Below are 27,181 nucleotides of genomic sequence, written 5' to 3'. Positions count from 1 at the left end.
AGCCACAGCGCCACTTCCGGCTTTTTTCTTTTTGCTTATGTGGTGCTGAGGAATCGAATCCAGGGCCTTAGGCATGCAAGGCAAGCGCTCTGCCACTGAGCCACCTTCCCAGCCCCTTGTTTGCTTTTTTCTGGTGCTAGGAATAAAACTCAGGGCTTAGGTTGGCAAGCAGTTTACACTGAGCTGTATTCCTGCACAAAATAATTTGTGCATCTATTGTTTTGAGATGAGTTCTTGCTCTGTTAGCCAGCTAGCCTCAAACATTTGGGTTCAAGTAACCCTCCTGCTGCAGTCTCCCAAATGTCTGGGACCACAGGCTGAGCAATCACACCAGAGTGAAATGACCAAGAAACTCTCAGTCCATTTCCAGAGTTATAGGTGACCTCCCTGATTCACTTTTCAACCTAGTTACTACTATCTTAGGAACAAATTTTAGGCTCAAAGATAGCTCTCCGTCTTTCTCTGTCGGTCTGTCTCTGTGTGATGAAATAGAGATACTGGGTCTAAGTAGCCTTGTCTCGTCCTCACCACCATCCTGGAGGTGACCTTGTCTCGTCCTCACCACCATCCTGGAGGTGGAAGCTGTGCACCCAGTCCTAGAGGAGGCAGGACATTCTTGGAGCTGCAGGTGTGTCACGCGGTGTAGCTCCTGGAAGGTTTGCTCCAGAGAATGCTCACCCTGATTGTGCCCCTATATGGTTTGCTTTGCTCATGTATAACACTTTTTGTTGGCCTTTACTACCCACCTCAATCAATGTTGCCTTTATGAGCTTTGTGCTAATAGCACCCTGGGCTGCAGGTCTTTGGGACAGGAGTTCTCCTGCAGTTGCTGGCTTTCTGGTAAAGACTCCCAATTCGACCTCTCAAAATGTGGTCTCTCTGTATGTCCTGAACAACTCCCAAAAACAGTGAGATGAATCAAATAGGCACTAGAAGAAACTTAATGACACTTAGTGTTTAAAAGTGTCAAGTAAAATGTTGTGAATCCCACAAACCCACCAAGTAGCACACCGAGTTAGTATATTTGTTAATTGCCAAACAACAACAAAAACTTACCTAAGTGTTTTTGTCTCCAGTTTTTCCTAGCAGGCACTGCATTCCCTTTAGATTTGGATGCTGGGGTGTGGAACTTTGGAGTCTCTGAGGAGAAGTCACCTGCGGGGCCCAGGACCCGGTGAAATTTCAGTCCACCAACCTGTCATGCTGAGCTCGGCCCAGCACCCTTGATTCCGGCAACCAGGTCATTATACATCTCTTCCTGAGCCTTCATTCATCCCAACAGTGACTGAGCAGGACCCAGATTATAGGATGGGCCTGAGTCACCCAGCCTGAGATGGGCGTCGCTGGAATCTGCCAGGAAGCAGGCCCCATGCCAAGGAGTGCTTAGGTGATGCCCTGCTGCGCAAAAGGAGGCCCACGCTCAGTTGTGTGACCTGTTCTTGTGTGAGTGAGATGACTTAAGGAGAGACTGAGACCATCTGGCGTCTCCGGTGGGGCTGTGTGGGCGAGCGGCCTTTCCAGGTGCCGTCCAGTGGGCGAGCGGCCTTTCCAGGTGCCGTCCAGCTGGGGCACTGAGCAGCCCCAGGAGAGCCAGGCTTCTGGCCTCGCTGCCCTTTGTACCTTTTTTCCCCCTAATTTTTTTTTGCCAGTCCTGGGGCTTGAACTCCGGGCCTGGGCACTGTCCCTGAACTGCTTTTGCTCGAGGCTAGCGCTCTTCCTCTGAGCCACCTTCCCAGCCCCATCTGCCTTTGTTCTTTCACAGGACAAAATTATGATTTGGCCTCAAGCCTTTAACTGGTTTTATAAGCAACTTGAGAATCCCAGGTACTTTTTTTTTTTCCCTAGTCCAGGGCTTGAACTCAGGGTCTAGGTGCTATCCCTGAGCTTTTCTTGCTCAAGGCCTAGTGCTCTACTTCTGGCGTTTTTGTAGTTAATTGGAGATAAGAGTCTCACAGGCTTTCCGGCCCAGCTGGCTTTTGTTAGGTTTAATTAGGTAGCTGAGAATGAAACATCACAATTAGAACACCACGTGGTAGAACTGCTGCATACCAGGCGCGGTGGTGGCGCTCCGGGTGAAGGGGCTGGCTGGGTCTGACCCGGGGTTTATCTGGGCAGGGCAGGGAGAAGGTGTGGCCACAGGATGTGGATGTGACCTCAGGGCCTGGGACCCTCTCTCGGCCTAATGGGAGGCATGGGTGGGGAGGGGGGCTCATCCAGGATGGGACCTCAGAGGAGGGGAGGTGACCAGGTGTGCCAGTCACCTAGGTGATACAGGTACTGGGTGGGGACTTGGGGGTGGGGGGATCTGCACGCCTTCACTGTGGACCTTACAGCTTTGAACTGCTGGCCCTCCTGAGTAGCTAGAATTACAAGCCTGCTGGCTGCAAGCATTTAGGAAAAAGACTCTTGTCAGTACTCTATTTTGTGTATTGACTGATTGATTGACTTTAGAAAGTAACAATGATTTGGGCATGTTATTATAAATATGCTCTCCAAGAACTACTGGAGTCCTGACAGACATGAAAAGAAAGACTTGTCTCAGCAAGGCTAAGTTTACTTCTGCCAGAGGTGTGCCACCAGGCTGAAAGCTGGCAGGCAAACTCAGGAGAGGTGGGCTGCCCCCTCCCAGCCCCCATTTATCTCTAACACAGCAGGCCCTGCCCTCTGCTCTCATTGGTTGAGCTCAGGTTCACCATCTTTTCCTGATTGGCTAGTTTGGATAGGATTAACATGTATTTACATAAAGTGACTGTGAAATAAGATTAACAGTACACAAGCAATCTCAAAATATACACACACCCTTCACTCTTTCCTGAGCCCTCAGAGGGGTGTCTTAATTCCATCTTATAAGAAACCAGCTTAAGGAAAACCTTACATTTCAAAAGTCCTTCCTTATCCCAAAGCAGTTCCTCTTTTCCTTTGGGAGAGCTAAGCCACCAGGTCAAAGCAGGAACTTTTAAGCAACACACTTTGATAGAAAAGACAGAGTTAAGGTACTACAGAGAATAATGAGCATAAGCATAAATCTTTTTGTTTATAAAGTATGTTTCATAAATACTATCTTGGGTGTGTGCTCAGGAGTAGTTAGGGTGAGTGAGGCCACAATGTCTTCACTGAGGAAATCATTCTTGGCTTAAAGCCTTGTGTTTGGAGACATGTACTACAGAGTGTTTGGAGACATGTACTACAGAGTGTTTGGAGACCTGTACAGCTATTTGGAAACATGTGCTTCTGAGTGTGGCTTTCATTTGCTGTATCATAGTCTGGTTTCACATCCTGCTGCCTGGCTGCCCTTCCAGACTAGCAGACTTGTGGAGATAGCCAGGACACAGGACCAACCCAGAGTCACTGGCCTGCCTTGTTTATCTGGCTCTTCCACCTGGGGACCTCCTGTCCCTCTCCCTCCTCTCCCCTTTCTGCCTCCATCTCTCCCTCCCCCCCCCCCTCCCCCCCCCCCCCCGGCGGTTCCTGAGCGGTCTGGGTTGTGTTGTATATTGTGTGGTGTGGTGCCTTGGGCCACTGTGGTCTAGGTCAGTATAGTTCCCAGGTGATCATGTCACCAGATGTGTAAGGTATATTAAATAGGTAGGTTTCATAAGATAGCAGATGGAAGAAATGAAGAGAACACCACATGCTATTCAGGCAGGAGAAGAAACTTCTGGCCCGGCATGGCTGAAAAGGAAAGGGGGGACCCACCCCTGGGCTAGGGACAGGAAGAGGTGTGGCCAGGTGGGGAAGGGTGTGCCCACACTGGATCCCTATGTGACTCTAGGGTCTGGGACCCTCCTGAGGTCAGATAGGAGGCGTGTGACCATTGGTGGCCCGGGATGTGACCTGGCTGGAGGGGAAGGTGACTTCCAGGTGTGCCAGTTACCTAGGTAACAGATACTGGGTGGAAACTTAGACAAGAGATAGGGAGGTGTCCTGTGCAGACCTTACGGGATGCAGGTGAAAGCTTGTGAAGTTGTCTTTTAAACGTGGGGCCTCTTCACTTAAGGTCCTTGACTTCAATCGCAGAACTTCTGGGCTAGTCATGATGGTAAGACTTGGCAGCGCTTTATTGAGTGAGTAAGCAGTCAAGCAGTCAAAAAGCAGAGACACACTCCAACACAGTATGTGTGCTCTCAAAGGGAGACATACACAGAGCTCCTCCACCCAAGGGAGGCAAGGGAGGGGTCTGACTCCAAAGACAGGCAAAGATAGATGTTTTATCCTTGCTCTACTCATTCCTTTAATCATTCCTCAATTTCAGAGTTTCTGATTGTTTGGGACATTTCTTCCAGGTAAGCATTCATACAGTCATAAAACAGACACTTATCCTTGAGATAGGAAAGTGTACTGTTATCTACATTTTGGGTAGGAGGTTGCTTACATTTTGGGGGAGCATTTCTCTCAGGAAGGCGTCCTTTCAAACAATTGTTCATTTTTGGGGTGAGAAATGCATCCTTCAGGAAGGAATGCATCCTGTGGCTGTTCTTTGGAGCTAGACAGTGCTTCTGGGATTCTAAATACCATGCTTCTGAGTTGCCTTCACATTCCTCAGTTTATCCTGCGTCAATCAGCCAGTACTGACTTCTTCCTCATCACAGTTCACTCTGTGTGCGCAAAACAAAATGGTCTGCTGGAGTTCACACGACATTTTCAGGAGCAAACAGAACCTTTGTGTTAGGATTTTAAAAAGAGGTAGCCAAGTAAGAACAGCACCAGCACGCACATGGTATTCAGGTAAGGGGTAGGTTTATTCAGTAGACCTGCTGGGACCAGGCAAGGTTGGCACTCCACGTGGCAGGGAAAGAGAGAGAGCTGGTAAAGAGAGAGAAAAGAGCTAGAAAAGAGCAGAGAGAGCTAGAATAGAACAGAGAGAGCAGAAGTAAGAACAGAGAGAGCTAGAATAGAACAGAGAGAGCAGAGAGCTAGAAACTAACAGAGAGAGAAAAAGTCTGGGCCTGAGCTAGCCCTTATCTAGGGTATGGGCGGGGAAAGGTGTGGCCACATCAAATTCAGATGTGACCTCAGCGGATGCAGATGTGACCTCTTCCAGGTGTCCCTGTTGCCTAGGTAATGCAGGTACTGGGTGGAGACTTTGCTGCGAGGAGGGTGGAGTCTGCTAGCCATCCAGGAGTGAACCTTACACTTTGGGCCTTAAAAAAGGAGTGAAAAATGAAACAAAGACCAAAGGAAAAAAAAAACAAACCTCCAAAAACCAAATCCCTGCATTATCAACAACAAAAACCTTTGTATTTACAAGGTGCCATGAACATTCCTGCCATAGAATGTGGAGTGACACTTCCGTTAATTGAGAAAAGTGTCCAGACTCACAGCAGTGACATTTTGTGTGCCTCACATGCCACATTGGGTAGTGAGCCTTGGGTCAGACTTTTCCCACCATGGGTCTGCTGCGGGGCAGCAGGGCCCCGGCTGTCCTGGTGCAGGGGCGCCCTCGTCTCTCGGGTGCCCCGCCCCCTCCCGCACCAGAGGAAGGCAAGAAGGAGAACTTGGCTTGTCTGTGGGCCGCTTACCTGCTGCCCTCACACGTCTCAGCCCCTGCGGGCGGGGGAGGGGGAGGGGGAAGCCGTCCTGCGCAAGGACCCTTGGTCAGCAGTCGGCCCTCCTCCCCTGGGCAGTCCTGCTGTAGGGCAGCTGAGAAGCAGCCTCTGTGCCCAGAGGGAGCAACTGTGTGGGGTCTTCCTGGAGGTGGGCGGCTGCTCCACCCTCAGTCTGAAGTAGGCCCGAGAGGAGACTCCAGCTGGCACAGCTTCTTTCCAGGCTTTGCCTTTGTTTTATGGATTTTAGGAAAAAACCTTTAAACAAGGCAACCAGCCCAGCTCCTAGAATGGAAAGAATGCCTCTAGGTTCCCCTCCCCTAAACAACCTAACCCACCTTGATTGTTCAGTTAAGGACTGACGGATAAAACAGGTAGTAATCTGGCTCAAACTGGCAATGTCATGAGTTTACCGCAAACTCCACCTTTTTCATGTGCTTATGGTAAACTCCACTAAACTCGGCCTTTTGCACTTGCTTACTGTAAACTCCACCTTTTGTGCATGCTTACCGTAAGCTCCGCCTTGACGCTGAATTCGTGAGTCCTTTAAACCAAAAGTGACAGGCTGGTTTAAACAGCCATTATGTGACAAACTGTAACCTCATTGGCCACCTGTGTGTGGTCTGGTATGACTGTGCAATCTTGTGTGTGTGGTGATCTCATTGGTCACCTGCGTGACCAGGCTCGACCTTATGAATTTTGCCTTTAAAAAACAAAGTAGTGGACCACTTGGGGTCGCAGTATCAGCTCCCGAGCCTGTGCTGCAGCCCTGGCCGGTCAGTGTAGGAACCTCCTCAATCAAGTTGCTTCCTTGTTAATAACTTTGTTGCGGTGGGCTCTTACTCCAGACGACGAGGTGGGCTTGCCTGCCTGAGAGGGGTCTTCCGACTACAACTCCTGCTGTCAGAGGACACGGGAGCTGGGGAGGCCCACGCTCCCGGGAAGGGTCCTGGAGGCCAGTGGGCAGGCGCTGCCTACTTCCAGACCAACCACGAGGCACAGCACAGGGCTGCAGAGCACAGGGCTGCGGCCTCCAGCAGTGGGAGGAGCGGGGAGCATGGTGCACAGGAGAGCTGCCTCCCAGCACCCGCGGGAGCCCTGCTACCCTGGCAGAGCAGATCTGAAGAAGGACATCACCCCACCGCCTGGTGGAGACCCTGGAGCCACGATGGGGAGGGGAGGGCCACGGGGAGGAGGAGATTGCCTGCCTGCCTGGGCGTGGTTCTCTGGAAGGATCCTGAAGGATCCTTTCAGTGTCGCACTCCTGCTGCGGTTGGGTGTGATCCGAGTGTCTTCACATTTCACTCCCTCCCTAGACAGAGAAACCTAAACTCTGAACATGGGGTGTCAGAGGTGGGACTTCCAGGGTGAGACACGGTTGTCTCAGGGACTCTGTGTTGAATAGTGACCAGTTTCTAAGGAGATCACGCACAAGGCAGGCACACACGCACCCTCGCTGACATCTTGTCAGACTCCAGATCTGACGTTGGACCTCCAGAAACTCAAGCTGAAATAAGCTTCTTTGCATTAAAACCTAACTGCTGGGGTTGGGAAGATGGCTCAGTGGTCAACTGCTTGCCTAGCATGCATGAAGCTCTGGGTTCGATTCCTCAGTAGCACATAAGCTCAAGTGATGTTAGCCTGGAGCACAAAGAGGCTTAGGGACAGTGCCCAGGCCCTGAGTTCAAGGTCCACAACTGACAAAACAAAACAACCCCCCCCCCCAAAAAAAAAAAAAAAAACAAAAAACAAACCACCTTACCTGTCTGGTGTTATGCTATTGGCCACAGGAAACTGACTGTCGCTTTTGTATGTGTGCTGGTACCGGGCCTGGAACTCAGGGCCTTGTTCTTCTGCTTAGTTTTTTCCACTCAAGGCTGATGCTCTATCACTTGAGCCACACCCCCACTTCTGCCTTTTTGCTGGTTGGGTTGGGGAGAAAGTCACCCAGCCTTTCCTGCCCAGGCTGGCTTTTAACCATGACTCTCAGATCTCAGCCTCCTGAGCAGCTTGGATTACAGGTGTGAGCCCAGCTGTTCTGTGTAATGGAGCTAGTGACTAAATCTGCGGGCTGAAATTCAGGGAGCAGTGCTAGCACAGCTGTCCGTGGTTAAAGGTTTCCAGACCAGTTGATAAAGAGCCAGTTACTCAGAGCCCATCTCCTACCACCCAGGGTGGAAAGCCCTGCTGCCCATCACTGGTAAGTGTCCTGTGAGGTTGCTATTCTTAGTCTTTGTTTTTACAGAAGATTGGATACTCAGTCTTGGTGTGTTTTATATTAAAAGGTAGAAGGAAGGTTAATGTGGAAGTAATTAAGTTCTTAAGTGAAGTGCATAATTAAAAATAATTGAGAAGAAGGGTAAGGCCTGTGAGGGCTTCTTTCTGCCCCACGCTGAAACGTTGCTTACAAATTTGACAGGTTACCTGAAAGTTGCTGTGAATTAAATCCCGGGTGCGGAGGCCGGGCGGTTACTGGTGTGAATCTGCACTGGAGCAGCCAAGGTAGTCACCAGCTGGCTTTTCCTCAGCCCCTCAATGTCAGCTTCGATGAGGGGCATTAAATCACCTCGGGCTCTGTGCAAAAATCCTGGAGGGGATTCTGGCTGGGAGGGAGCGGTGCCAGGACTGCATGGGCAGGCCAGGAGAGTCAGGGCACAGTTCAGAAGCACCACTGAGGCACCAAGCCTGTAAGTAATCACTCTGCCAAGTTTCCTCCCTCTCCTCCCCTCCCGTCTCCTCTCCTCCCCTCTCTGTTCTCCTCCTTCCTCCCCTCCTTTTCTTTCCCTCTCCTCTCCTCCTCTTTCCTCCCCTCTGCTCTCTTTTCCTTGGTTTAAACTCAGGGCCTCAGCTTGCTTGCTTGGCTAACAAACTATACGACTCACTGCTTCTAGCCCAGCTTGTGTGTGTGTGTGTGTGTGCGTGTGCGTGTGCATGTGTGCACTAGTACTAGGACTTGAACTCAGGGTTAGTGCTCGATACTTGAGCTCCACCTCCAGTTTCTCCAGCCCAGCTCTGTGCTGGTTATTTTGCAGATAGACCTCAGGACTTTTCTACCTGGATGGCTTTGAATCCCTACCCTTCAGATCTCAGCATCCTAAAACCATAGGCGTGAGCCACGTGTCTGGCTCACCATCAAGGTTTTTACCCACGGCTTTGTTCCCTGGAGTGCTTAGAGATGCAAGCATGCGTTTGTGCCTCGGGACCCAGTCCTCAGCTAGCATGTTGGAATTCTCTGTGGGCTGCTCGCAGTGGTGGGTGAGGAGCCCGGGAGGCGGGCAGGAAGTCTGCAGCCCGGTGACTCAGTAGTCATGAGGCTGGGCTGGGCAGAGCCAGGAAAGCCCAGACTTGTGCTTTGGAGTTCATGACCTTCATACACATTCATGACCTTCACGAGCAGTTGGCTCAGAAAGTCAATGCCCATGGGCTTATGGTCACAGGTACTTTGCTATCAATCACATTGGAAGAAAGATACACACTCCATTCCCCTCCCCTGTCTTCAACTAGTTAACTCGCTGTGTGACTCACTTATTTAAACTTTTAGGAACTTGCGTGTTGGACTCGTGTTTTCTTTCCTTTTCTTCACATTTCCTTTGGCAGCCTTATTTTCTTGATATTTCTCTCCATTTGTGTAGATGCAATGTTCAGGAGAAAAGCAAAATGGGAGGAGAGGGAGAATGGCTGGAGCCAGCTTAGGACTGGTGTTCGGTCAGGAGGTTTAATATGAGGTGCACAGCAATTTAACTTTGTTATTTTTGTTGTGAGTGATGTTTGGTGCCAGTCCTGCAGCTTGAACACAGGACCTGCGCCCTCTCCCTGAGCTTTTTTGCTCTAAGCTAGCTCTCTACCACTTGAGCCACAGCACCACTCCCGCCTTTCCTGGGTAGTTAGATGAAGATAAGAACTTTTCTGCCGAGGCGGCTTCTAACTGCGATCCTCAGATCTCTGCCTCCTGAGTGACTAGGGTGACAGGTATGAGCCATGGCTGCCCAGCAAGAGCGATCTCTCTGTCCAACCTCACTGGCCACACCGACGATGGGGCAGGATGTGCACCACCCAGCTACACTGCCAAACTCTCCCCCTGGAGCCTGATTCTCCTGTTGTCTCTGCAGGCTTCCCTCAGCCCTGGGCCTCCGACAGCAGAGCCAATTCAGAACACAAACAGGAAAATTCCCTGAGGATCTCTGTTGTGGGCGGCACTCACTGGGAGACTCATGGGACTCCAGCAGCTGACACCGCAGCCACGGTCCCTGTCTCCCCTGTGTGGTGTCTGCAGGCTCAGGATTCAGGCGGGACAGGTGTTGATCTTGGCTTTGGTTTGCAGAAAGGTTTTGAACATTTTATTTCATTTCTCGGGGTCAACCCCAGTGCTTGGCTCTAGAGCTGAGCTACATCTTCAGCCTTGGGAGCTGTGGGGATCCTCTGGCCCGCGGCTGTGAAAGCCAGTGAGATGGCTGGGCACATGACCAGGCAGGTGCACACGTGCATGGTGTGCTTCTTGTTGGCTCCCAGTAACCATCAGCCCATAGGGAGAATTTCCCGGGGCCCTGAGTAATGTTTCAAATCATCAAGTAGCTCCTGGAAGACAAAAAGGTCCCCACTGCTAGGGCTTAAGGAAGATTTAAAAAATTGTTTTATTAACACGAATTACCCAAGATTAAGATTTAAGCACTTTCATGCATCAAAATACACACCTGCGTGCCTCCCCTTGGCCTCAGCTCTGTCGGGAGCACACCTTGCGTGGTGGCGGTCAGGAGCTGGGCGGCTGAGCAGATGAGCGAGGAGAGTGTCACCAAGCTGAAGTGCTCCCAGCCACCGGCCGCCCCGCCCCCCCATGCTCCCTGTACCTGTCCACCTTCAGAGGGGAGCAGAAGACTGGAGGCCCTGTCTGCCCACCCTCAAGCCACGCACCCCAGCTCACGGCCAGCAGGGTCGGTTCCCGGGAGGTTACACGCTGGGGAAGGTGTCGTTCTGCTCACCGCCTCTGCGCCCTGCCCCTCTCCACCCGGCCTGCGTCAGTGCCAGGGCTGCGCATCACCCAAGGCCCAGGTCTTTCCTGGGCCCAGTCCACCAGGCAGCACATGTGGGGTCTGCTCCCCGGACCGCCCGTGGCCTCTCCGCAGGAAGCGTGCGTGCTGCACAGCCCTGTGCTGTGCCCGCTTCCCATGCTCCCCATCCCCTATGGGAAGGTCTGGGCTGTGCTGTCTGTAAGCAGGGCTGCCCCACACCAGCCTCCCACCCCGGAGCCTGCGCTCGGCTGCTTGGCTGTGTGCTGAGGCGCCTGACGCACCACCCGGGGTCATTCCTTCAGAGTCACAGCTGGTCAGGCTGCGCCTGGTCTTCTACCTCCCCTTCCCCTCTGCCCTCCACGGGGACCCCACACCCCGTCTTTGTCACTGTGACTGCCTCGCGTGGCTCAGACACCGTGACAGCTCCTTCCCCTTCCATGGTGGTTTGTTGTGGGTCAGTTTTGCTGTTCTGAAATTATATCTCTCACACTTCCCTTCCCCGAATGAGTTTGACATTCTGTTGGAAAGAAGGGGAATTTGCACAAAGTCTGGAAAGCAGAAGTGAAAGGTCAGTATCTGGGCTGGGAAGGTGTCTCAGTGGTAGAGCGCTTGCCTTGCATGCATGAGGCTTAGGTTCGATTCCTCAGCACCACATAAGCAGAAAAAGCCAGAAGTAGTGCTGTGGCTCAAGTGGGAGAGCACTAGCCTTGAGCTGAAGAGCTGAGGGACAGCGCCCAGGCCCAGAGTTCAGGCCCCATGACCGACAAAAAAAAAAGTCAGTATCTTCTGCAGTATTTATTGAGTAGTACAAGGCTATATCACACTTGAATTATTTATTTGCGTGTGTGTGTGTGCGTGCGCGTGTGCTTGTGTACTTGTGCTTGTGCTAGGGCTGGAGCCCAAAGCACAGTGGTATCCCTTAACTTTTTCACTCAAGGCTGGTGCTCTGCCACTTGAGTCACAGCTCTACTTTTGGCTTTTTGCTGGCTAATGGGAGAAAAGTCTCATAGACTTTTCTGCCCAGGCTGGCTTCAAACATTGATCCTCAGATCTCAGCCGCCTAAATGGCTGGGATTACAGGTGTGAGTCCCAGGTGCTCAGCCACACTCGAGTTCTTAACGCTGTGTCTGATTTCCCTTGCTTTTTGCCAGTTCTATCCCTGTGACCCTCAGCCCTGTGGTTCTATAGTGTTCCAGCACTTGCACCTTATTTTACTGTTAGTTGCTCTTGATGTGTCCCAGAGAGACAAACTGTGACTCTGGACGTGGAAAGGAGTGCCGAGCATCTGTAAACCTGAACGCAAGGCTTAGAACAACTCCAGCTGATGCTGTTCATTCTTTATTCCCTAGTGTGTGCCATCTGTCAGAGCTGGCCATGTCTGTCTCTCATCTGGGGCTTTCCGTCGGAGTATTCCCTGAGCCCACGCTAGCTTTTCACAGCATGGTGTCTTCCAGCACCAGCGTTGGCAAAGCCTGAGGCCGGACTGTGCCCCTCTTGCCACCTGCTGGGAGCCCACATCTGTGTCTGGCTAAGCCTGTTTTCTGGGGGGTGGGAGGGGGTGGTTGGAAAGGCCCTGCAGGGCCTCTGTGCTGTTCACCCTTGTTTCTGCGTTTCCATCTTCCGTTAACCTCCGCATTTCACATTTCACCATGCTGCAGCATTTATCCTGGCTCTGTGCCGCCCCCCCCCCCCCCCCAGCTCCTGCCATGTGTAACTGGCTTCTGAGCTCTTCCACTTGTACAAGTATACAAGTGTTCTTGCTAGAACTTAGCTCGGTTCTATTTTTAAAAAACATCATCTTGGTTTTCTCTTCTCTGATCCAGTTCACTAGGTACTCGAGGTAACAGAGGCCTGAACTCAGCCTCACGCTCTGCTTCAGCTTTTTCCTCTCACAGTTGAAGCTCTACCATTCGAGCCATGCCTCCAGCATTTTTTCTAATTGGAACCAGGATCCTGTGGACTTTCCTGCTCAGGGTGGCTTCCAACTGTGATCCTCTTAGTAGGTAGGATTACGAGTGTGAGCTGCCTGTGTCCGGCTATTACACAGATACTTAATGAACACCACTCAAGGCTCCCTGGAGTACCTGTGGGTCAATTTCTATCCTATTTTAAAAATTATCTGGGGTGGGGTAAGTTCTTCCTTCTTCTATCTTGGTCGGATGGTTTTCAAATATATCAAAAGCTGCAGACAGTTGGTGGGCCTCGATGTTTTCTCTCAAGGAAGCACTCTTCCCTGCAACTGGCACAGGCAGGGTGTCAGGTATCAGCTGATTGCGCCTGACTTTTACGGTTTGTGTGCTTGTTTGTTTTTCCAGTGTACTACTAACATAGATAGTGAATGTGCTTTGGGTTTTGAATCAGAAATTAGAGGTCATTGTACATTGCTTAGGTCAATGTGGATAGAGCAATATAGGCCTAAATCTTTATTTTTAGATCATATGTTTATTTAAAGAAATGAAGACTTACATGGCCATACCTGAAATAGAAATAGTCAAGCTCAAAGGGGGAACAAATGCAGCAGTGGTACTCACTGGATACTATGTTGAAAATGAACTGTAACTTGTGGGTGGGGCTGAGAGGGAAAAACTGGGAGAGAGCAAGGGAAGGGGCAACAGTTTCCAAAAAGAAATGAACTCTTTACCTGACTTACTGAAAGATAATCCCTCTGTACATCACCTTTATAATAACAAGAAAAGAAAAGAAATGGTTGTACTGCCGCAGAAAGAGGTAGGCAGCTACGCATTCTATGAGCCCGGTTCTTGATGCTCTAGATTATGGTAGCAAGCTAGCTAACAAAACACAGGCACCTGTCTTGTCTGCCAGAGACATGGAGAAAACACGGGAATACCCAGGACAGCAGTGATTTTTCTGAATGGGACTCCAGTTGCTCAGAAAACAAGAACCAGAATTGACAAAGGGAACTACATCAAAATCAAAGGTTTGTAGACATCAGAGGAAACACTACCAGAATCAAGAGACAACTGATGGAATAGGAGAAAATGGAGATAACCTTTGCTAGCTATCAGTGGACAAAGGATTAGTATCCAGAACATTCCAAGAATTCAGCATACTAAACATCAGAGTAACAAGTAATCTAATTAATAAATCAAACACACAGTTCTCAGAAGTGCTCATGGTTAATAAATATATGAAAGGTGTTTAATATGCTTGGTCATAAAGGAAATGTAAATCAAGATTCCATCTTACCCAGTCAGAATGGCAATCACCAAGAAAACAACGACATGCTTGTGAGGACAGAGGCAAACACCCTCAATCGCCGCCGCCGGGGGAGAGGAGCCCCGTGCACTCACTGTGAGTGTGCATGGCCTACCTTATGCCCACCACCCAGTCAGGACCACGTCTCTGCAGGAGGCTAAATCCGCCTACAAGAGACCCGCACACAGTGTCTGAGGCAGCTCTGCTCACCATGGCCAAGCTGGGGTCAGCTGAGGTGCCCACAATGGAAGAATGGCTAAAGAACACTGACGAAGAATGATTTTCCAGAAAACCAAGGAAACGAGATCCTTACGTGAGCAACGTGAGATAAGCCAGGCTCAGAGCGCCAAATATCACCTTTCTGCTCATGCGTGGAATGGAGCCAAAATGAGGATGAGAACAATGATGATAGGTGTTAGGTCCGCCCAGAGGGCTGAGACCAGGGATCACCGGCCTGAGCCCGCGAAGGACCCCGGCTCTGAGCTCCCTGTCCCAGGAGGACAGCCCTCCTGAGAGGGCTGAGACCAGGGATCACCGGCCTGAGCCCGCGAAGGACCCCGGCTCTGAGCTCCCTGTCCATCCCTCTCAACCACAAGTTTTTTCCTTCTGCTCTCTCTGCACACCTCTCTCCTGCAGGCTAGCATGTTGTCTCCCCACCAATACACTCTTTTCTGCCTGAACCGTGTGGCAGTTTCCTTTCGGCGAACCTGACAATGAGGTTGGTACCTGAGTGTGAACCGAGGACTTGAGTGGAGGCGGGCCAGCAGGAGGGAGAGGAAGAAAAGGTGGTAGTGGAGGGGAGGGGGGAAAGAAGGTCCAAGTGTGTTACACACACACAAACAGCGTGATGAAATGGACCAAACGCTGTTTGGAAAGAGCGGGGAGAGGCAAAGGAAACGTAACAGAGGGCGAAGCTGTACAAATGCTCTGCCCACGGCACGGAATCATCACAGTGGAAACACTTGCATTGCTCACAGTAAGCATCCTTCATCCCCAAAGACCACAAGTGCTCACCAGCCAGCTCCAAAGCTGCCTTTCCTGTTTCTGAGACAGCCTGATGCAGCCCAGCCTGCCCCGGAGCGCTAACCCGAGTGCCTCCACCTCCTGGGTCTGGGATTGCAGGCGTGTGTCACTGCACCGGAAGCTTTCCGTTCAGTGCCAGGCTGAGCGTCCCTTGGAAGGGTGTGAGGGGCTCATGCTGGGGACACAGGAGTTGCAGTTGCAGTGCCGAGGGCCCCAAAGGCCAGGGCACGTGAGGAAGGAGGGTGTGGGACCCACGAGTGTTCTACTGAGGATGGGAACAAGAGAGAGCTTTTCCCAGGGGAGGTGGTGCTGTCCACACACACAGGGGGCCCATGGGTGGGTGGATGTGGGCAGGGAGGCAAGCTGGAGCTGAGCTGACCCACACCAGTGGCCGGGCCGCTCTGGTTTGGCCCTGGCAGAGTCTCACTGTCCAGAGTCTCTGGACAGTGGCCAGAGCTTGCGTGTGAGGGAGGGAGGGAGCTGGCTCAGGAGAAGGGGGTGGGGGCTTTCTGAGGGGGACCCCAGGAGGGGCGTCTTGTTGGACGGCAGTGTCTGCCCCAGAGCTTTCCCAGGCCTGGAAACAGCAAGGCCCCACCCAGCAGCCAGCAGAGAAACCCGGCTGTGGGATCGCGCAAAGGAGCGCGCATTTGGAGCTTGGCCTTCTTCCTGAACCTCAGCCAGGGAAAATGCGCAGGAGGTAGAAAATTGAATTTCTCACACTCCAAATTCTTAAGAGACCATAGCGGTGTAATGAGATCATTTGGAAATGAATTTTCATCTGTCCTGGACGCTAATGGCTCAGGCAAAATCGATTTGGTCCATGTTGAACTACGGTAAAGGCTTGGGACGACCACGGCTGAGAACTCAGGATGGTCGCCCAGCTCACCTGCACAGCTTGATACGGGGGACACGCGGACCTTTCCGTCTGACACACAGCTTTGCGCTCTTCACCCAACGTGTAAGGCAAGTGACAACACTCACCATGTATCACATGGCGCTAATTTAGGAGCTCACAGGTAATGACAATAAAACAAGCCACCGAAACCCCAGTGTTCTCGTTCTCGAAAGGCAACTCATTTAAAAATGTCAAATAATGGAAACCAGCTGAAAGTCTTCCGGTCGGTGCCTGGGCCGGTTCCCAAACACAGCTTCTGGTTTCATTGCTCCTTTCAAGTAATGTATTGTCTTGCGAGCCGGCTGGGGTGGTTATGGGTGGCCGCAGGGCTCCCTCCCTCCCGCCGGCGCCCACGCAGCGCCGTGCTCTGGTGTGGTAGGCGGTGCAGAGTGCGACACTGGTGTGCAACCATCAGCGGAAGCTCTGACTTCTCTTCGGATTCATTCCTTTCGGCATGGCGCATGCTGTGGGTTTTGGCAGAATTCAGTGACCTTGGAGTGACCTTTACAGTGTTGCTCGAGACTTCCCTGAGGTCTCCACGCACCATCCTCCTCCCTACCCCTCTGATCTTTTACCGCTTCCAGTTTGGGTTTTCTGATGGTCCCTGTGGATGAAATGGTGCAGCACCCAGCTTTGCCGGCGTGTGACCAGAGACGGGCAAGGGGGGAGGGGCCTGCCAGCTGCCTATGAGCCCTGTGTGGGTGGAGGAGGGGGGTCTCAGAGGAGGGGGGTCCCTGGAGAAGGGGGGTCCAGAGGAGGGGGTTCTTGGAGGAGGGGGTTCTCGGAGGAGGGGGGTTCCCCGGAGGAGGGGGTCCCCCCAGAGAAGGACGGGGGGTCTCAGAAGAGGGGGGGCCCCTGGAGAAGGGGGGTCCAAAGGAGGGGGTTCTCGGAGGAGGGGGTTCTCAGAGGAGGGGGGATTCCCTGGAGGAGGGGGGTCCTGGAGGAGGGGGGTCCCCGGAGGAGGGGGGTCCAGGAGGAGGGGGGGTCCCCGGAGGAGGGGGTCCAGGAGGAGGGGGGTCCCCGGAGGAGGGGGTCCAGGAGGAGGGGGGTCCCCGGAGGAGGGGGTCCAGGAGGAGGGGGGTCCCCGGAGGAGGGGGTCCAGGAGGAGGGGGGTCCCCAGAGGAGGGGGGTCTCCGGAGGAGGGGTCTGGGAGGAAGGGGGGTCCCTAGAGGAGGCCAGCTGCAGGTGACCTAAGGAAGGGCCTTACTTCGTAGTAGTCGGTCAAGTGTCCTGACACCCCCGCGGCTCAGTTCTTTTTAGCACAGAGCACTATCCCACCGTCTGGGCGTACCACGGTGAGTTTATCCATCCAGCCACGGACGGCCATCTTGGTTGCTCGCAGGCCTGTCAGTTATGAACAGAGCTGTTTTAAATAGCTACACGTAGGTAGGCTTCCGCAGAACTCGGCATCTCCCCTGGGCAGATACTAAGGGGTATCTTTGCTGGATAGGATGGTAAATTTAATTTAAAAATGCCAAACATGGGCAGCATATGTCTGGCCTATGAATGCCGAGGTCAGAGTTGTTTGATTTAAAAGCCCTGCATTTATGTTTGTTTTTAGGGCTCATGAGAGGCCCTTGAAAATCACCTTTACGTGAGGTTAGTGCAGAGACTGATGTTTCTATAGATAACAAACACTACCCTGTTCTCAGCTTTCCATAGTTGAGCTGCTCTTGGTTCAAAGTGCACTAGCCATTCTATAGGAATCCACTTTAATACCACCACCACAGGGAAAGAATATTACAGGAGTCAAAATCCAGGTTGGTCCTTCCTTCCTTCCTTCCTTCCTCCCTCCCTCCCTCCCTCCCTCCCTCCCTCCCCTCCCTCCCCCTCCTCCCTCCCCTCCCCCTCCTCCCTCCCTCCCCCTCCTCCCTCCCTCCCCCCTCCTCCCTCCCCCCCTCCCCCCTCCCTCCCTCCCTCCCTCCCCCCCCCCTCCCTCCCTCCCCCCTCCCCCCCCTCCCTCCCTCCCCCCCCTCCCTCCGTGGCTCTGGGGTTTGAAGGGCTTTCCTTGTGTGTACCACCTGAGCCACGCCCCTAGCCTAACCTATGTTTTCTTAATCCACCAATTACTCTTCCAGAGCAGCGCTCGGGCGGTAGTTTGTCTCTACATCAGTCCTCTGATAAGCTGAAAACCTTCGCTATTATCCGTGGGTTCAGCCTTTTTCTTGTGCAGACAGAGCAGCGACTTCCAAGTGTACTTCTTCCTGACACAAGAGAGCTGGGCTCTGGCTCTGTCTAGTGACTTTTTTTTCTTTTTTGGTCGGTTGTGGGGCTTGAACTCTGGGCCTGGGTGCTGTCCCTGCGCTCTTCAGCTCAAGGTGAGTGCTCTGCTGCTGGAGCCACAGCGCCACTTCCTGTCTAGTGACTTTTAAACCCAGTGTCATCTGTGGCCAGCTCAGTCCTCTGTGTTTTTACTGATGCTGGGAAAATATCGCAAAACCACCTGCAGATCGGAGGACAAAGTTCCAAATAAAATGCAAATAAAGTAAAACCTTTATTAAAGAGTTATGGGAAAAACATATAAGGGTGCTTTTGTTTTGCTAGTTGTATGCATTGTAGAAAGAAATAACATACAAAAAATACTTATATAAATTTATATATAGGTATAGAGCATAACTGATAGTATTTCTCTCATATATATTCATTAGATGAGTTCTCAACTCTATTTCTTAATTGAAATTACAATTTCATAAATTGTAATTATAATCAAGTAACATTAACAGAAAGGATTTGTGAATGGTTTCTTTTTTCTGATTGTCCTGTGAGTCTAGAATTTATACACTTCAACTGGTTCTTTGTAGAAATTCTTAATCTCACTGTGGGATCAGTAAGTACTCAGTTTCTCTGTAGACACGCTCTTTCTTACCCAGCCCCCATCCCACCTCCAAACCCCACCGAGTCCTGAGTGGGCCAGGGGAGGCCAGCAGTGGGGAGGCCAGCAGTGGAGAGGCCAGCAGTGGGGAGGCCGGGGAGGCCAGCAGTGGGGAGGCCAGGGGAGGCCAGCAGTGGGGAGGCTGGGGAGGCCAGCAGTGGGGAGGCCAGCAGTGGGGAGGCCAGCAGTGGGGAGGCCAGGGGAGGCCAGCGGAGGCCGGGGAGGCCAGCAGTGGGGAGGCCGGGGGAGGCCAGCAGTGGGGAGGCTGGGGAGGCCAGCAGTGGGGAGGCCAGCAGTGGGGAGGCCAGCAGTGGGGAGGCCAGGGGAGGCCAGCAGTGGGGAGGCCGGGGAGGCCAGCAGTGGGGAGGCCGGGGAGGCCAGCAGTGGGGAGGCCGGGGAGGCCAGCAGTGGGGAGGCCGGGGAGGCCAGCAGTGGGGAGGCCGGGGAGGCCAGCAGTGGGGAGGCTGGGGAGGCCAGCAGTGGGGAGGCCAGCAGTGGGGAGGCCAGGGGAGACCAGCAGTGGGGAGGCCAGCGGAGGCTGGGGAGGCCAGCAGTGGGGAGGCCGGGGAGGCCAGGGGGAGGCCAGCAGTGGGGAGGCCGGGGAGGCCAGGGGAGGCCAGCAGTGGGGAGGCCGGGAGGCCAGCAGTGGGGAGGCTGGGGAGGCCAGCAGTGGGGAGGCCAGGGGAGGCCAGCAGTGGGGAGGCCAGGGGAGGCCAGCAGTGGGGAGGCCAGGGGAGGCCAGCAGTGGGGAGGCCAGCAGTGGGGAGGCTGCTGTGTGGGACCCGAGTCTTCCTCCGGCCACAGGCCGGCATGTGGGGAGCAGGTGCACACTCAGGGAAGGGCCAGCATCAGAGCTGCCCTCAGTGGAGGGGAATGGACGGAGAGGCGGGCATGCCGTGAGGAAGCTGGGCGTTGGTGAGACTGGCAACAGGTCAGCGGAAAGAGGTGGGCGCCACAACTAGACAGCTGGAGGGAGGGGCGAGCAGCAGGCGAGAAGCTAACCCCAAGTCCGGCCTGGTCTGGAGGGGTGCCATTGCTGTATCTCCGGGTTGGGCAGCGGGCCCCTCTCCGCTCCCAGCCCTGACCACCGAGCAGGGCCCCACCAGGCCTGCCTGCCCGGCCCCCAGGACCCGCAGGGCTCCGCGCAACTTGAAGGGGCATGAACCACATCGATAGTTACCTTACGTTCGTCCATTTTAAACTCATCTTAATCTGCGTCGTTTTGTGTTCACATCAAACTTATAACCTGAGGAAATGTCTGTGTCTTCTCAGGGGGAACCTGATATTTCAACAAGGAAATATGTAATAGAGGAGGAGGGTAATTTTTTCTTGATAAAATTCTTTGGTCTATATAATTTTTCTTAGTTTATAAAAACACGAAGAACTCACTCCAAAAGGAACCATTGCTTTTCTCAAAAAGTTTAATTGTAGAACTATTTACAGGAGAGGAACATCAGCAGTACACAGTGGCGTCTGGAGTGAGCGGGGCGGGGGGGCTGGGGGCAACCAACCAAGAGCAAAAGTGACAAAAACTGCGGAGAACCCAAAAACCAACGCCAAAACCAAAGCAAACCACCCTAACCCTTAAGATGCTTCAAGATCATGGCCAACAACCTGGAGGTTGGAAACGGTAGGGTGATGTTTAGCATACTGTACATTCAGGGTAGGTGTTCTGCATGCTACTAAAGAGAATTTACCAAAAAGAACCATAAAAGCATGAGAAAGAGAATTACATAAAATAGTTGGGTTCTGCTGATGGTAACTCTGTACACATGGTGAGATTTTGGGCACTCTGTCCTCAGTGTCGATATGATTTCATATGTATATTTATTTATATTTATTTATATATGTATATACTTTTGCTTTAAACGTTAACTAAACAGCTAGTTTCCTGTTCTAGCATTCCTTGACTTCATTAGGAAGCATTGACTTAATCCTCAGGCCACACCGTGTTGGGCGCTTGGTGTGTGGCGAGGGGGCCGGGGTGAAGGAAGGGCTTGTACCGGAGGGAGTGGCTTGCCGTTTGGAAAGAAGAAAGCTAGGGCAGCCCGATTCCCATTGCTGCTTTGCTCCTCAGGGGACCTGTGTGGAGTCAGCCGACCCATCTGAAGTAGAGGGACGTTCACGCGGAGCCCTTTAAAGGTGACGTGACTGAGTTTTTAAGACTGGGGTTGGTGGTGCGAAGCTGGGTGACTGGGATGGGACAAGGGCTTCCGTCAACTTCCCAAACCCACCAGAGCCCTTCACCCCCTTCTACCCGGGCCAGCACGTTCTTCACAGGGGCCACCGGCTGCGGAAGGAGCCCGCGGCTGCTCGCACCCCCTCTCCCCAGAGCGCCCGCAGGTACGGAGGCCCAGCCTTCGGGTCAGAGAAAGCACCAGTGATGAAGAGTCGCTTAGAAACATAAGAAAGGAGGGAGGTAAACTCCTGTTACCCATACAAAATCTTAAAAATTAGTAGTTTTATAGTAGATAACGAATATTTCTTCTGCAGAGAAATCATCGGCCAAATGATTAGACTGGAAGGTGAAGTAATTCCTCTTCATGCTGGAAGAAGATGCCAGGGTTAGGCCAGTGACTCACGGAACTGTGGCCTCTTCAGTGTGGCAGGGTGACAGGAGGGCCACTTCTCAGAGCATCGGGCTCACAGATGCCACCGAGGAGCGCACGGTGGCCAGTGCGTCCAACCTGCCCATCCACGCCCGCAGCTCTGCTTCTGGAGGCTTCTTCCTTCCTCACTTTAAAGTTCTAATACCTGTGTTTCATCCAAAACCTGATGTGATAGCAAAGATGTTGTCTGGTTTGGTTTGGTGCTTGTTCTTAGATACATATCTGGAGACTAAAGTCAAAGACAGCAGGAGAGGAGGGGAGGGGAGAGGAGGGGAGAGGAGAGGAGAGGAGAGGAGGGGAGGGGAGGGGAGGGGAGAGGAGGGGAGAGGAGAGGAGAGGAGAGGAGGGGAGGGGAGGGGAGGGGAGGGGAGGGGAGGGGAGGAGAGGGGAGGGGAGGGGAGGGGAGGGGAGAGGAGGTGAGAGGAGGGGAGAGGAGAGGAGAGGAGGGGAGGGGAGGGGAGGGGAGGGGAGAGGAGGTGAGAGGAGGGGAGAGGAGGGGAGAGGAGAGGAGAGGAGAGGAGGGGAGAGGAGAGGAGGGGAGGGGAGGGGAGAGGAGGGGAGAGGAGAGGAGAGGAGAGCAGAGGAGAGGAGGGGAGAGGAGGGGAGAGGAGAGGAGAGGAAAGGAGAGGAGGGGAGGAGAGGGGAGGGGAGGGGAGGGGAGGGGAGGGGAGAGGAGCCGCCTCACCATGCCCCCTCGGCTCCAGACCCTCAGATTCCTGGTTTGACCTCTTGCCTGGCTGGACAGGACCCCAAAGGCAGCCTCTTTGCCTTTCCCTAGCTAGCCTGACTGTCTCCCAGATATCTGTGTTCTGCCTCTACTTCTGCCCGTGGCCCCAGGGCTGGGTGACGAGGGCCTGTTGTGACCTTTGACAGCAACACAGGGCATAGGTCATTACTCTCTCACTGTGTCTGAGGAGGGGGGGCGGCAGGAGCTCCGACCCAGGTTACAGAACAGGAAGGAGACACACAGTAATGGTGGGAGACGGGCAGACGCGTGGAGGACACCAGTAGCCTCCCTCCCCAGAGCTTCCCGGCCACCTGCACTGGCTCCTCGGTGCCCTGCGGCCGCTGCGCTGCATCGGGGCAGCCAGCTAATGGAGCAGAGGCCCTGCCGAGCTTTGCTGCCCACAGGATGCCCTGAGGTGACAGAGGCGCGGGGCCGGCCACAGGCCAGGCCGCGTGTGAGCCGGAGCCGCAGCAGCCCCCGACACCGCCCAGACACCGCCCCCTGCGTGGGACCAGCGCGCTGCAAGGCCACCGCGAGGGACACTCAAGGACACGGCGGAAACGGGAACGCTAAGCAAGTTCCGAGGACGCGTCCTTTCCAGGCTGGAGAGACCATGGACGCGGCTACTAAGGTAGTTTGTCTTCAAATGCGGCGTCATTATGTTAAAACTTGTGGTGAAAAAGAAAAGTTCAGTCCGGAGGAGATGGCGGGGACGGCGGGGGGCGGTTCACAAGGCAGGGGACGCGGCCGCTCAGGCGTGCGGGGGCCGGGCTGTGGCGGGCCGGGCTGTGGCGAGCTCCGGGGCTCAGGACGGTGGTCCTGCGGGATGCCCAGCGTTGCTCTGCCGTCGGGTTCCAGGTGGCCGCAGGGACGGCGGCCACGTCTTCTCCCGCGCTCCCGCCCCTGCTCCTGGATGGTCAGCCCTGGGGTGTAGACCCCGCACGGCACTGTCAGGACTCTGCCCAAGGCTGGCGGCGCTCCTGAAGAGCCTCTCGCGTCTGACTCGCATTCTCTTGAAATGGCATCTGCTTCTTTGGGACCCTGAGGTCTGGCTGGAGCCTGCCGGCCTCCGGGGACCGCAGACAGACAAGCCCGGTGCAGCCCTGAGCGCGCCTCCCCTCCCCCTCCTCCCTTCCCCAAAGCTCCCCCCCCCCCGCCCCCCCCGCAGGCAGCCACCCTGCACGCCGCAGGCCCTTGGCCGCGTGTCTACAGGTGCACTTTGAGGAGACCGCCGGGCGGGCGCCAGGCAGGCCCGGGCAGCACAGAGATGAGCACATACACACAAAGGCAGCGGTTTAATCAAAAAGGCAAAAACCAAGACAGGGCAACAGAGACGTACACCCGAGAGGGGGTCCAAGCCCATGCATTTGCTGCCCTAAAATTGTTTCCTAACCACAAATCTGGCCCCTTTCCTAAGAGCCAGGAGGGAGAGCCCCTCACTCTCGCTACTGACTTGCAGGTTTTCTTAGAGGCAACTTTAAATGTAATTTCTACTTTTGGGGAAATGCTTGAAGTCTTCGGATTGGTTTGGCGTTGAGAACATGGGCAGCGTGTCCCTTCAAGCAGGGTGTGATTTTTTTGGTATACACCAGTTGGGTGCTTTCTACGCCAGTCCGGGTGATACAAATGTGTGGAGGGAAATGTGGCCACCATCAGCAGGTGGGCAGGTGAGTTACGGGGGGATGGGGCGGGGGGCAGAGGGGGGAGGAGGGGAGGGGAGGCGGCTGACAAGCACGGCACCCTGCCAGGCCCTGCCAAGGAGACCCGTTTCCACACCCGAGAGCCGGCCGGAGCCGGTGGGCTGGGAGGGCAGTCCCGGTGCCGGCGGCGTCTCCGCGGTCACCAGCCTCGGCTGGAGCAGCACCGTGGGCGTTACCCGGCACCCGCACGCGCAGCAGCTGGTTCTCAGGGCTACTCACAGTCTGTCATTCAAGTCGTCTTTTAAGCGTGACGGGGACGTTCGCGCCCCACACCGCACCAGCGGGGGTGGCAGTGCAGGAGCACAGGCGCGGCAGGTAAACACGACTCAGCTTCTTGTCGGGGACAGCGCTGGGGCCGCCAGCCCGCCGGAGGAGGGAACGCAGGCAGGTGCACTCTGCCGCCCAGCGCTGCTGCTACGCTCTCCACAGTCTTCTTTGGAACTTAGGGACAACAGGGGCACATTCTCCACTTCAAGTCAGGACGGACAGTGCAGCTTCGTGGTTAGCAGAGGAACTTGTTCTCAGAGGGATGGCTTAGGCCAAGGCTTTGGGGATCTTAAAAAACAAAACTGAGTATACAAAACATAAAAAAATGAATTCAAATCCAGTGGATATTTCACTCAAGTTGGAACCATAGACTCTGAGGTCTGAGTGATTATTGTCCCATTTCACAATTTGCTTCTATGTGTTCTGTGTAAGTCTAAGGAGACGAGACCCAACGCATCAGCTGCCAGGAAACACAGGACAGTTGCCAGCACATATATGCACTTTGTATTTCTTTACCGATAATTAATACCGGATCTGCTTGCCTGTGGCTACTTCTACGTAGGATTTCCTTTTAATTAACACATCGTTTTCAAAGTCTAAAATGCCAATGCTTACAAATATCCTTGCTTTTAACACAGTGGAGCAAATACAGGAAGGAGTGTCGTAGTGTTCGTTGCTTAGGATTTAGGTGTTTATTCAGATAGAAAAATGCTTTGACACTCTGGGGAATAGGATTCAGTTATAGAAGAATAATTCAGGGGATTTTTTTTTGCATTTTTTAAGGATATACATTCGTATGATTTTTGCTTCCAAATATATTTTAAGGCTGTTTGGTAAAATATATACCAGGTATGAGGCTCAATTTATAGGGATTATAACAGGGAAATCGTAACTACTCAGCTTTAAAAAAGTAAAACTTCGAAGCTCGGCATGCTGCAGTATCAACACCAGCCGCGCCCCGGGGCCCATGCGTGGTGGGGTTAGCTATGAGGAAGGCCCGAGGCACTGTCCCTCCCTGGGCTCGGCGGCCAGGGCCTGGGTACATCTTAAAGTGCGAATCAAGAGAGAAAACAAAGTGCTACGGGGCTGTGGGGGAGCTTTCTGCCTATGGCTACGTACATCGTGTTCCTTAAAGCAGCAAGAAGGAAGACCTGGCATGCAGACCCCTCTGATCCCGCGGGGCCACGAGGAGGACTGGGACTCGGGGGCCAGGCCCAGCAGGAACCTCACAGCCTCTTCCCGGGCAGGTGCCAGGGCTGCCGGATACAGAAGTCGTGAAAATGTAGCTATGCGGGGGACCCCTGCTGAGAAGAGCTGTTTCTCTTTCCCTGCTGCCCTCCAGAGTCATGAACACGAATTACTTTTTAACATTCCACAGCTGGAGATCACCAGATGTGAGCTTTTTCCCCTCCTTCATGTCTAACCCAGGCGGGAAATATATTGTTCACTTTAGCAGTACTGCATAGGACAAAAGAATTCTGGAAAAATATGGTATAAACTACATTATCTTCTTTCCCATTTCAGCTGAGATATACTTACCACTCACATTCATGTTTTATACTTTTACAACATCACAATGGTCATTTTCAACAAGCAACCCTTCTTCTTCTTCTTTTTTTTTTTTATAGAAGGATACCCTGAAAAGTCAACTGATAGAGCAGTCTGAGAATGTATGCGACACACATTAAAAAAATCACATGGAGCATAAATGGAGAATTTAACAAAAATGCTATGTGTGATGTTTTAAGTCACAATGGGATCATGAGAACCAATGACCTTGTCATGGACCTGGACAGCTTGTCCGTCTACATTTGAACTCCAGGCTTTCCCAGGTTCCAGATGACTCTTCCCAGATCACTTTTCAAAGAGCAGATGCTGTGCTGAGTGTCTCTGGAGGGTTCAGCCCGGCATCTCCCTGGCTTGGAGGACCGCTGAGTGCGGAGTCTGGAGGTTACGAGACCCTTCTCATCGCTGCGAGCTCCATACAAGGAGCCAAGTGCTTCCTGTGGCCACACGGAGGGCCAGGATGGGTGGGCAGGGCCAGCTGGAGTCGGGGGAAAGGAGGCTGGAGGTCAGAGGCGCGACGGGCTGTCTCCCCTGCCCTTCAAGTTGTAGCACCTTCCGCTTGGGCTGTCTAATGCCTCGTGGGAGTGGTGAGACGCACCCGTGTGTGGTTATTTGTTATTCTTACCTCTAGTCATCTCACAGTTTATAAAAATATAAATAACAAAGTGTCAGCTGGGGTCCATCTCAAGAGGCGTTGCCTGGCCCTCTGAGGACAAAGCCTGCCCGTCGCAGCCGGCCGCGGTCAGCCGTCGGGGACAGCACGCGGAGGTCCGGAGCGTCCACGGTGCCCGAGGTGCAGAACACGGGACGGGGCGTATTTTGGCGGAGGGAATGAGACAAAAACTACCAGGAAGGCAACAAACTGTACAAGTGTCCTGTGAACAAGAACAGAGCCAGCTGTGCAGGGCCCGCTGTCCTCAGAGCCGTGTCTGGGCCTCGGGGATGTAGATCTCGATGCTGTCCGCCCGCTCCGTGGCGGAGTTCTGGCGGAAGGAGGCGGCCCTCTTGGCGGCCATGAGCCGTCTCCTGGCTTCCTGGCGCTGTCGGTCGGGTAGGTCCAGGGACTTCTCCCTTGTGATGGGAAATTTCCCCTTGGGGGGCTTCTTTGGTATCGGAGGGGGGACCTTCCTCTCTTCCTGAAAAGGATCACAAGCCAGAATGGAGGTCAGAGCGAGCACTCGCCAGGCGGTGCTTGGGACCTCTGGTGCCCGAGGCCCTGGCCGTTTTCTAAGTCCCTCTGGCTCCTAACAGCGTTGCCTGTTATGTGGTGCATGCCTTTCTCAGAAACCTAAAACTCTTCTGAGGAGGCAGGAGAGACTGGGGTGACTGTACAAATAAGGGGAGCAATTCTGTAGCCATGGTGTCACCATAGCATCGTTCCTGAAGCCCTCATCCATGCACTCCTGCACCCTGGCCGTGTCCCGGGGCGGGATGGCAAGGAGCACTGGGCTCTCTAATCACTGAAGATGATCACACACAAGCAGACAGCCCAGGGAGCCCCAGGCCAAATCCTGACCTGAAACCCAGCGGATACTACAGGTGGGTGCACACACGTGCACACACACACATGTGCACACACACAGAGATTGTTTGCTTGGTAGAAAAGATGCAAACAACTTTTCTGATCTTTAGTTTGGATTCTCAAATAAGTCATTCCAAATACACATATGCCTGCATCAGAAAGATAAACGTCACAGTTCTGCAACAGACACTTGCGATGTGTGGTGTCACTCACATGCTCCTGAACGGCAGACTGG

At 53.4% G+C, this 27,181-nt stretch overlaps 1 protein-coding gene and 1 long non-coding RNA gene across 2 annotated transcripts in view; one reads left to right on the top strand and one right to left on the bottom strand.

The window, feature by feature from the left end:
* The first annotated feature begins 1,098 nt into the window (after positions 1-1,098).
* On the top strand, positions 1,099-21,331 carry LOC122116216. The gene is made up of 3 exons (XR_006148917.1): positions 1,099-1,240; positions 20,633-20,974; positions 21,049-21,331. It is a non-coding gene; the product is annotated as an uncharacterized LOC122116216 (long non-coding RNA).
* Positions 21,332-26,341: 5,010 nt separating this feature from the next.
* Positions 26,342-27,181, bottom strand: part of Dlgap2 (DLG associated protein 2) — a 506,330-nt gene continuing 505,490 nt past the window's right edge. Inside the window, 1 exon segment of the mRNA XM_042689885.1 lies at positions 26,342-26,560. Coding sequence (XP_042545819.1) covers positions 26,342-26,560 — 219 coding nt within the window.

The sequence above is a fragment of the Dipodomys spectabilis genome, unplaced genomic scaffold (genome assembly GCF_019054845.1).
Source record: "Dipodomys spectabilis isolate Male_0828 unplaced genomic scaffold, ASM1905484v1 ptg000128l, whole genome shotgun sequence".
NCBI classification, from domain to species: Eukaryota; Metazoa; Chordata; class Mammalia; order Rodentia; family Heteromyidae; genus Dipodomys; species Dipodomys spectabilis.
This window is presented reverse-complemented; position numbering and strand designations above follow the sequence as displayed.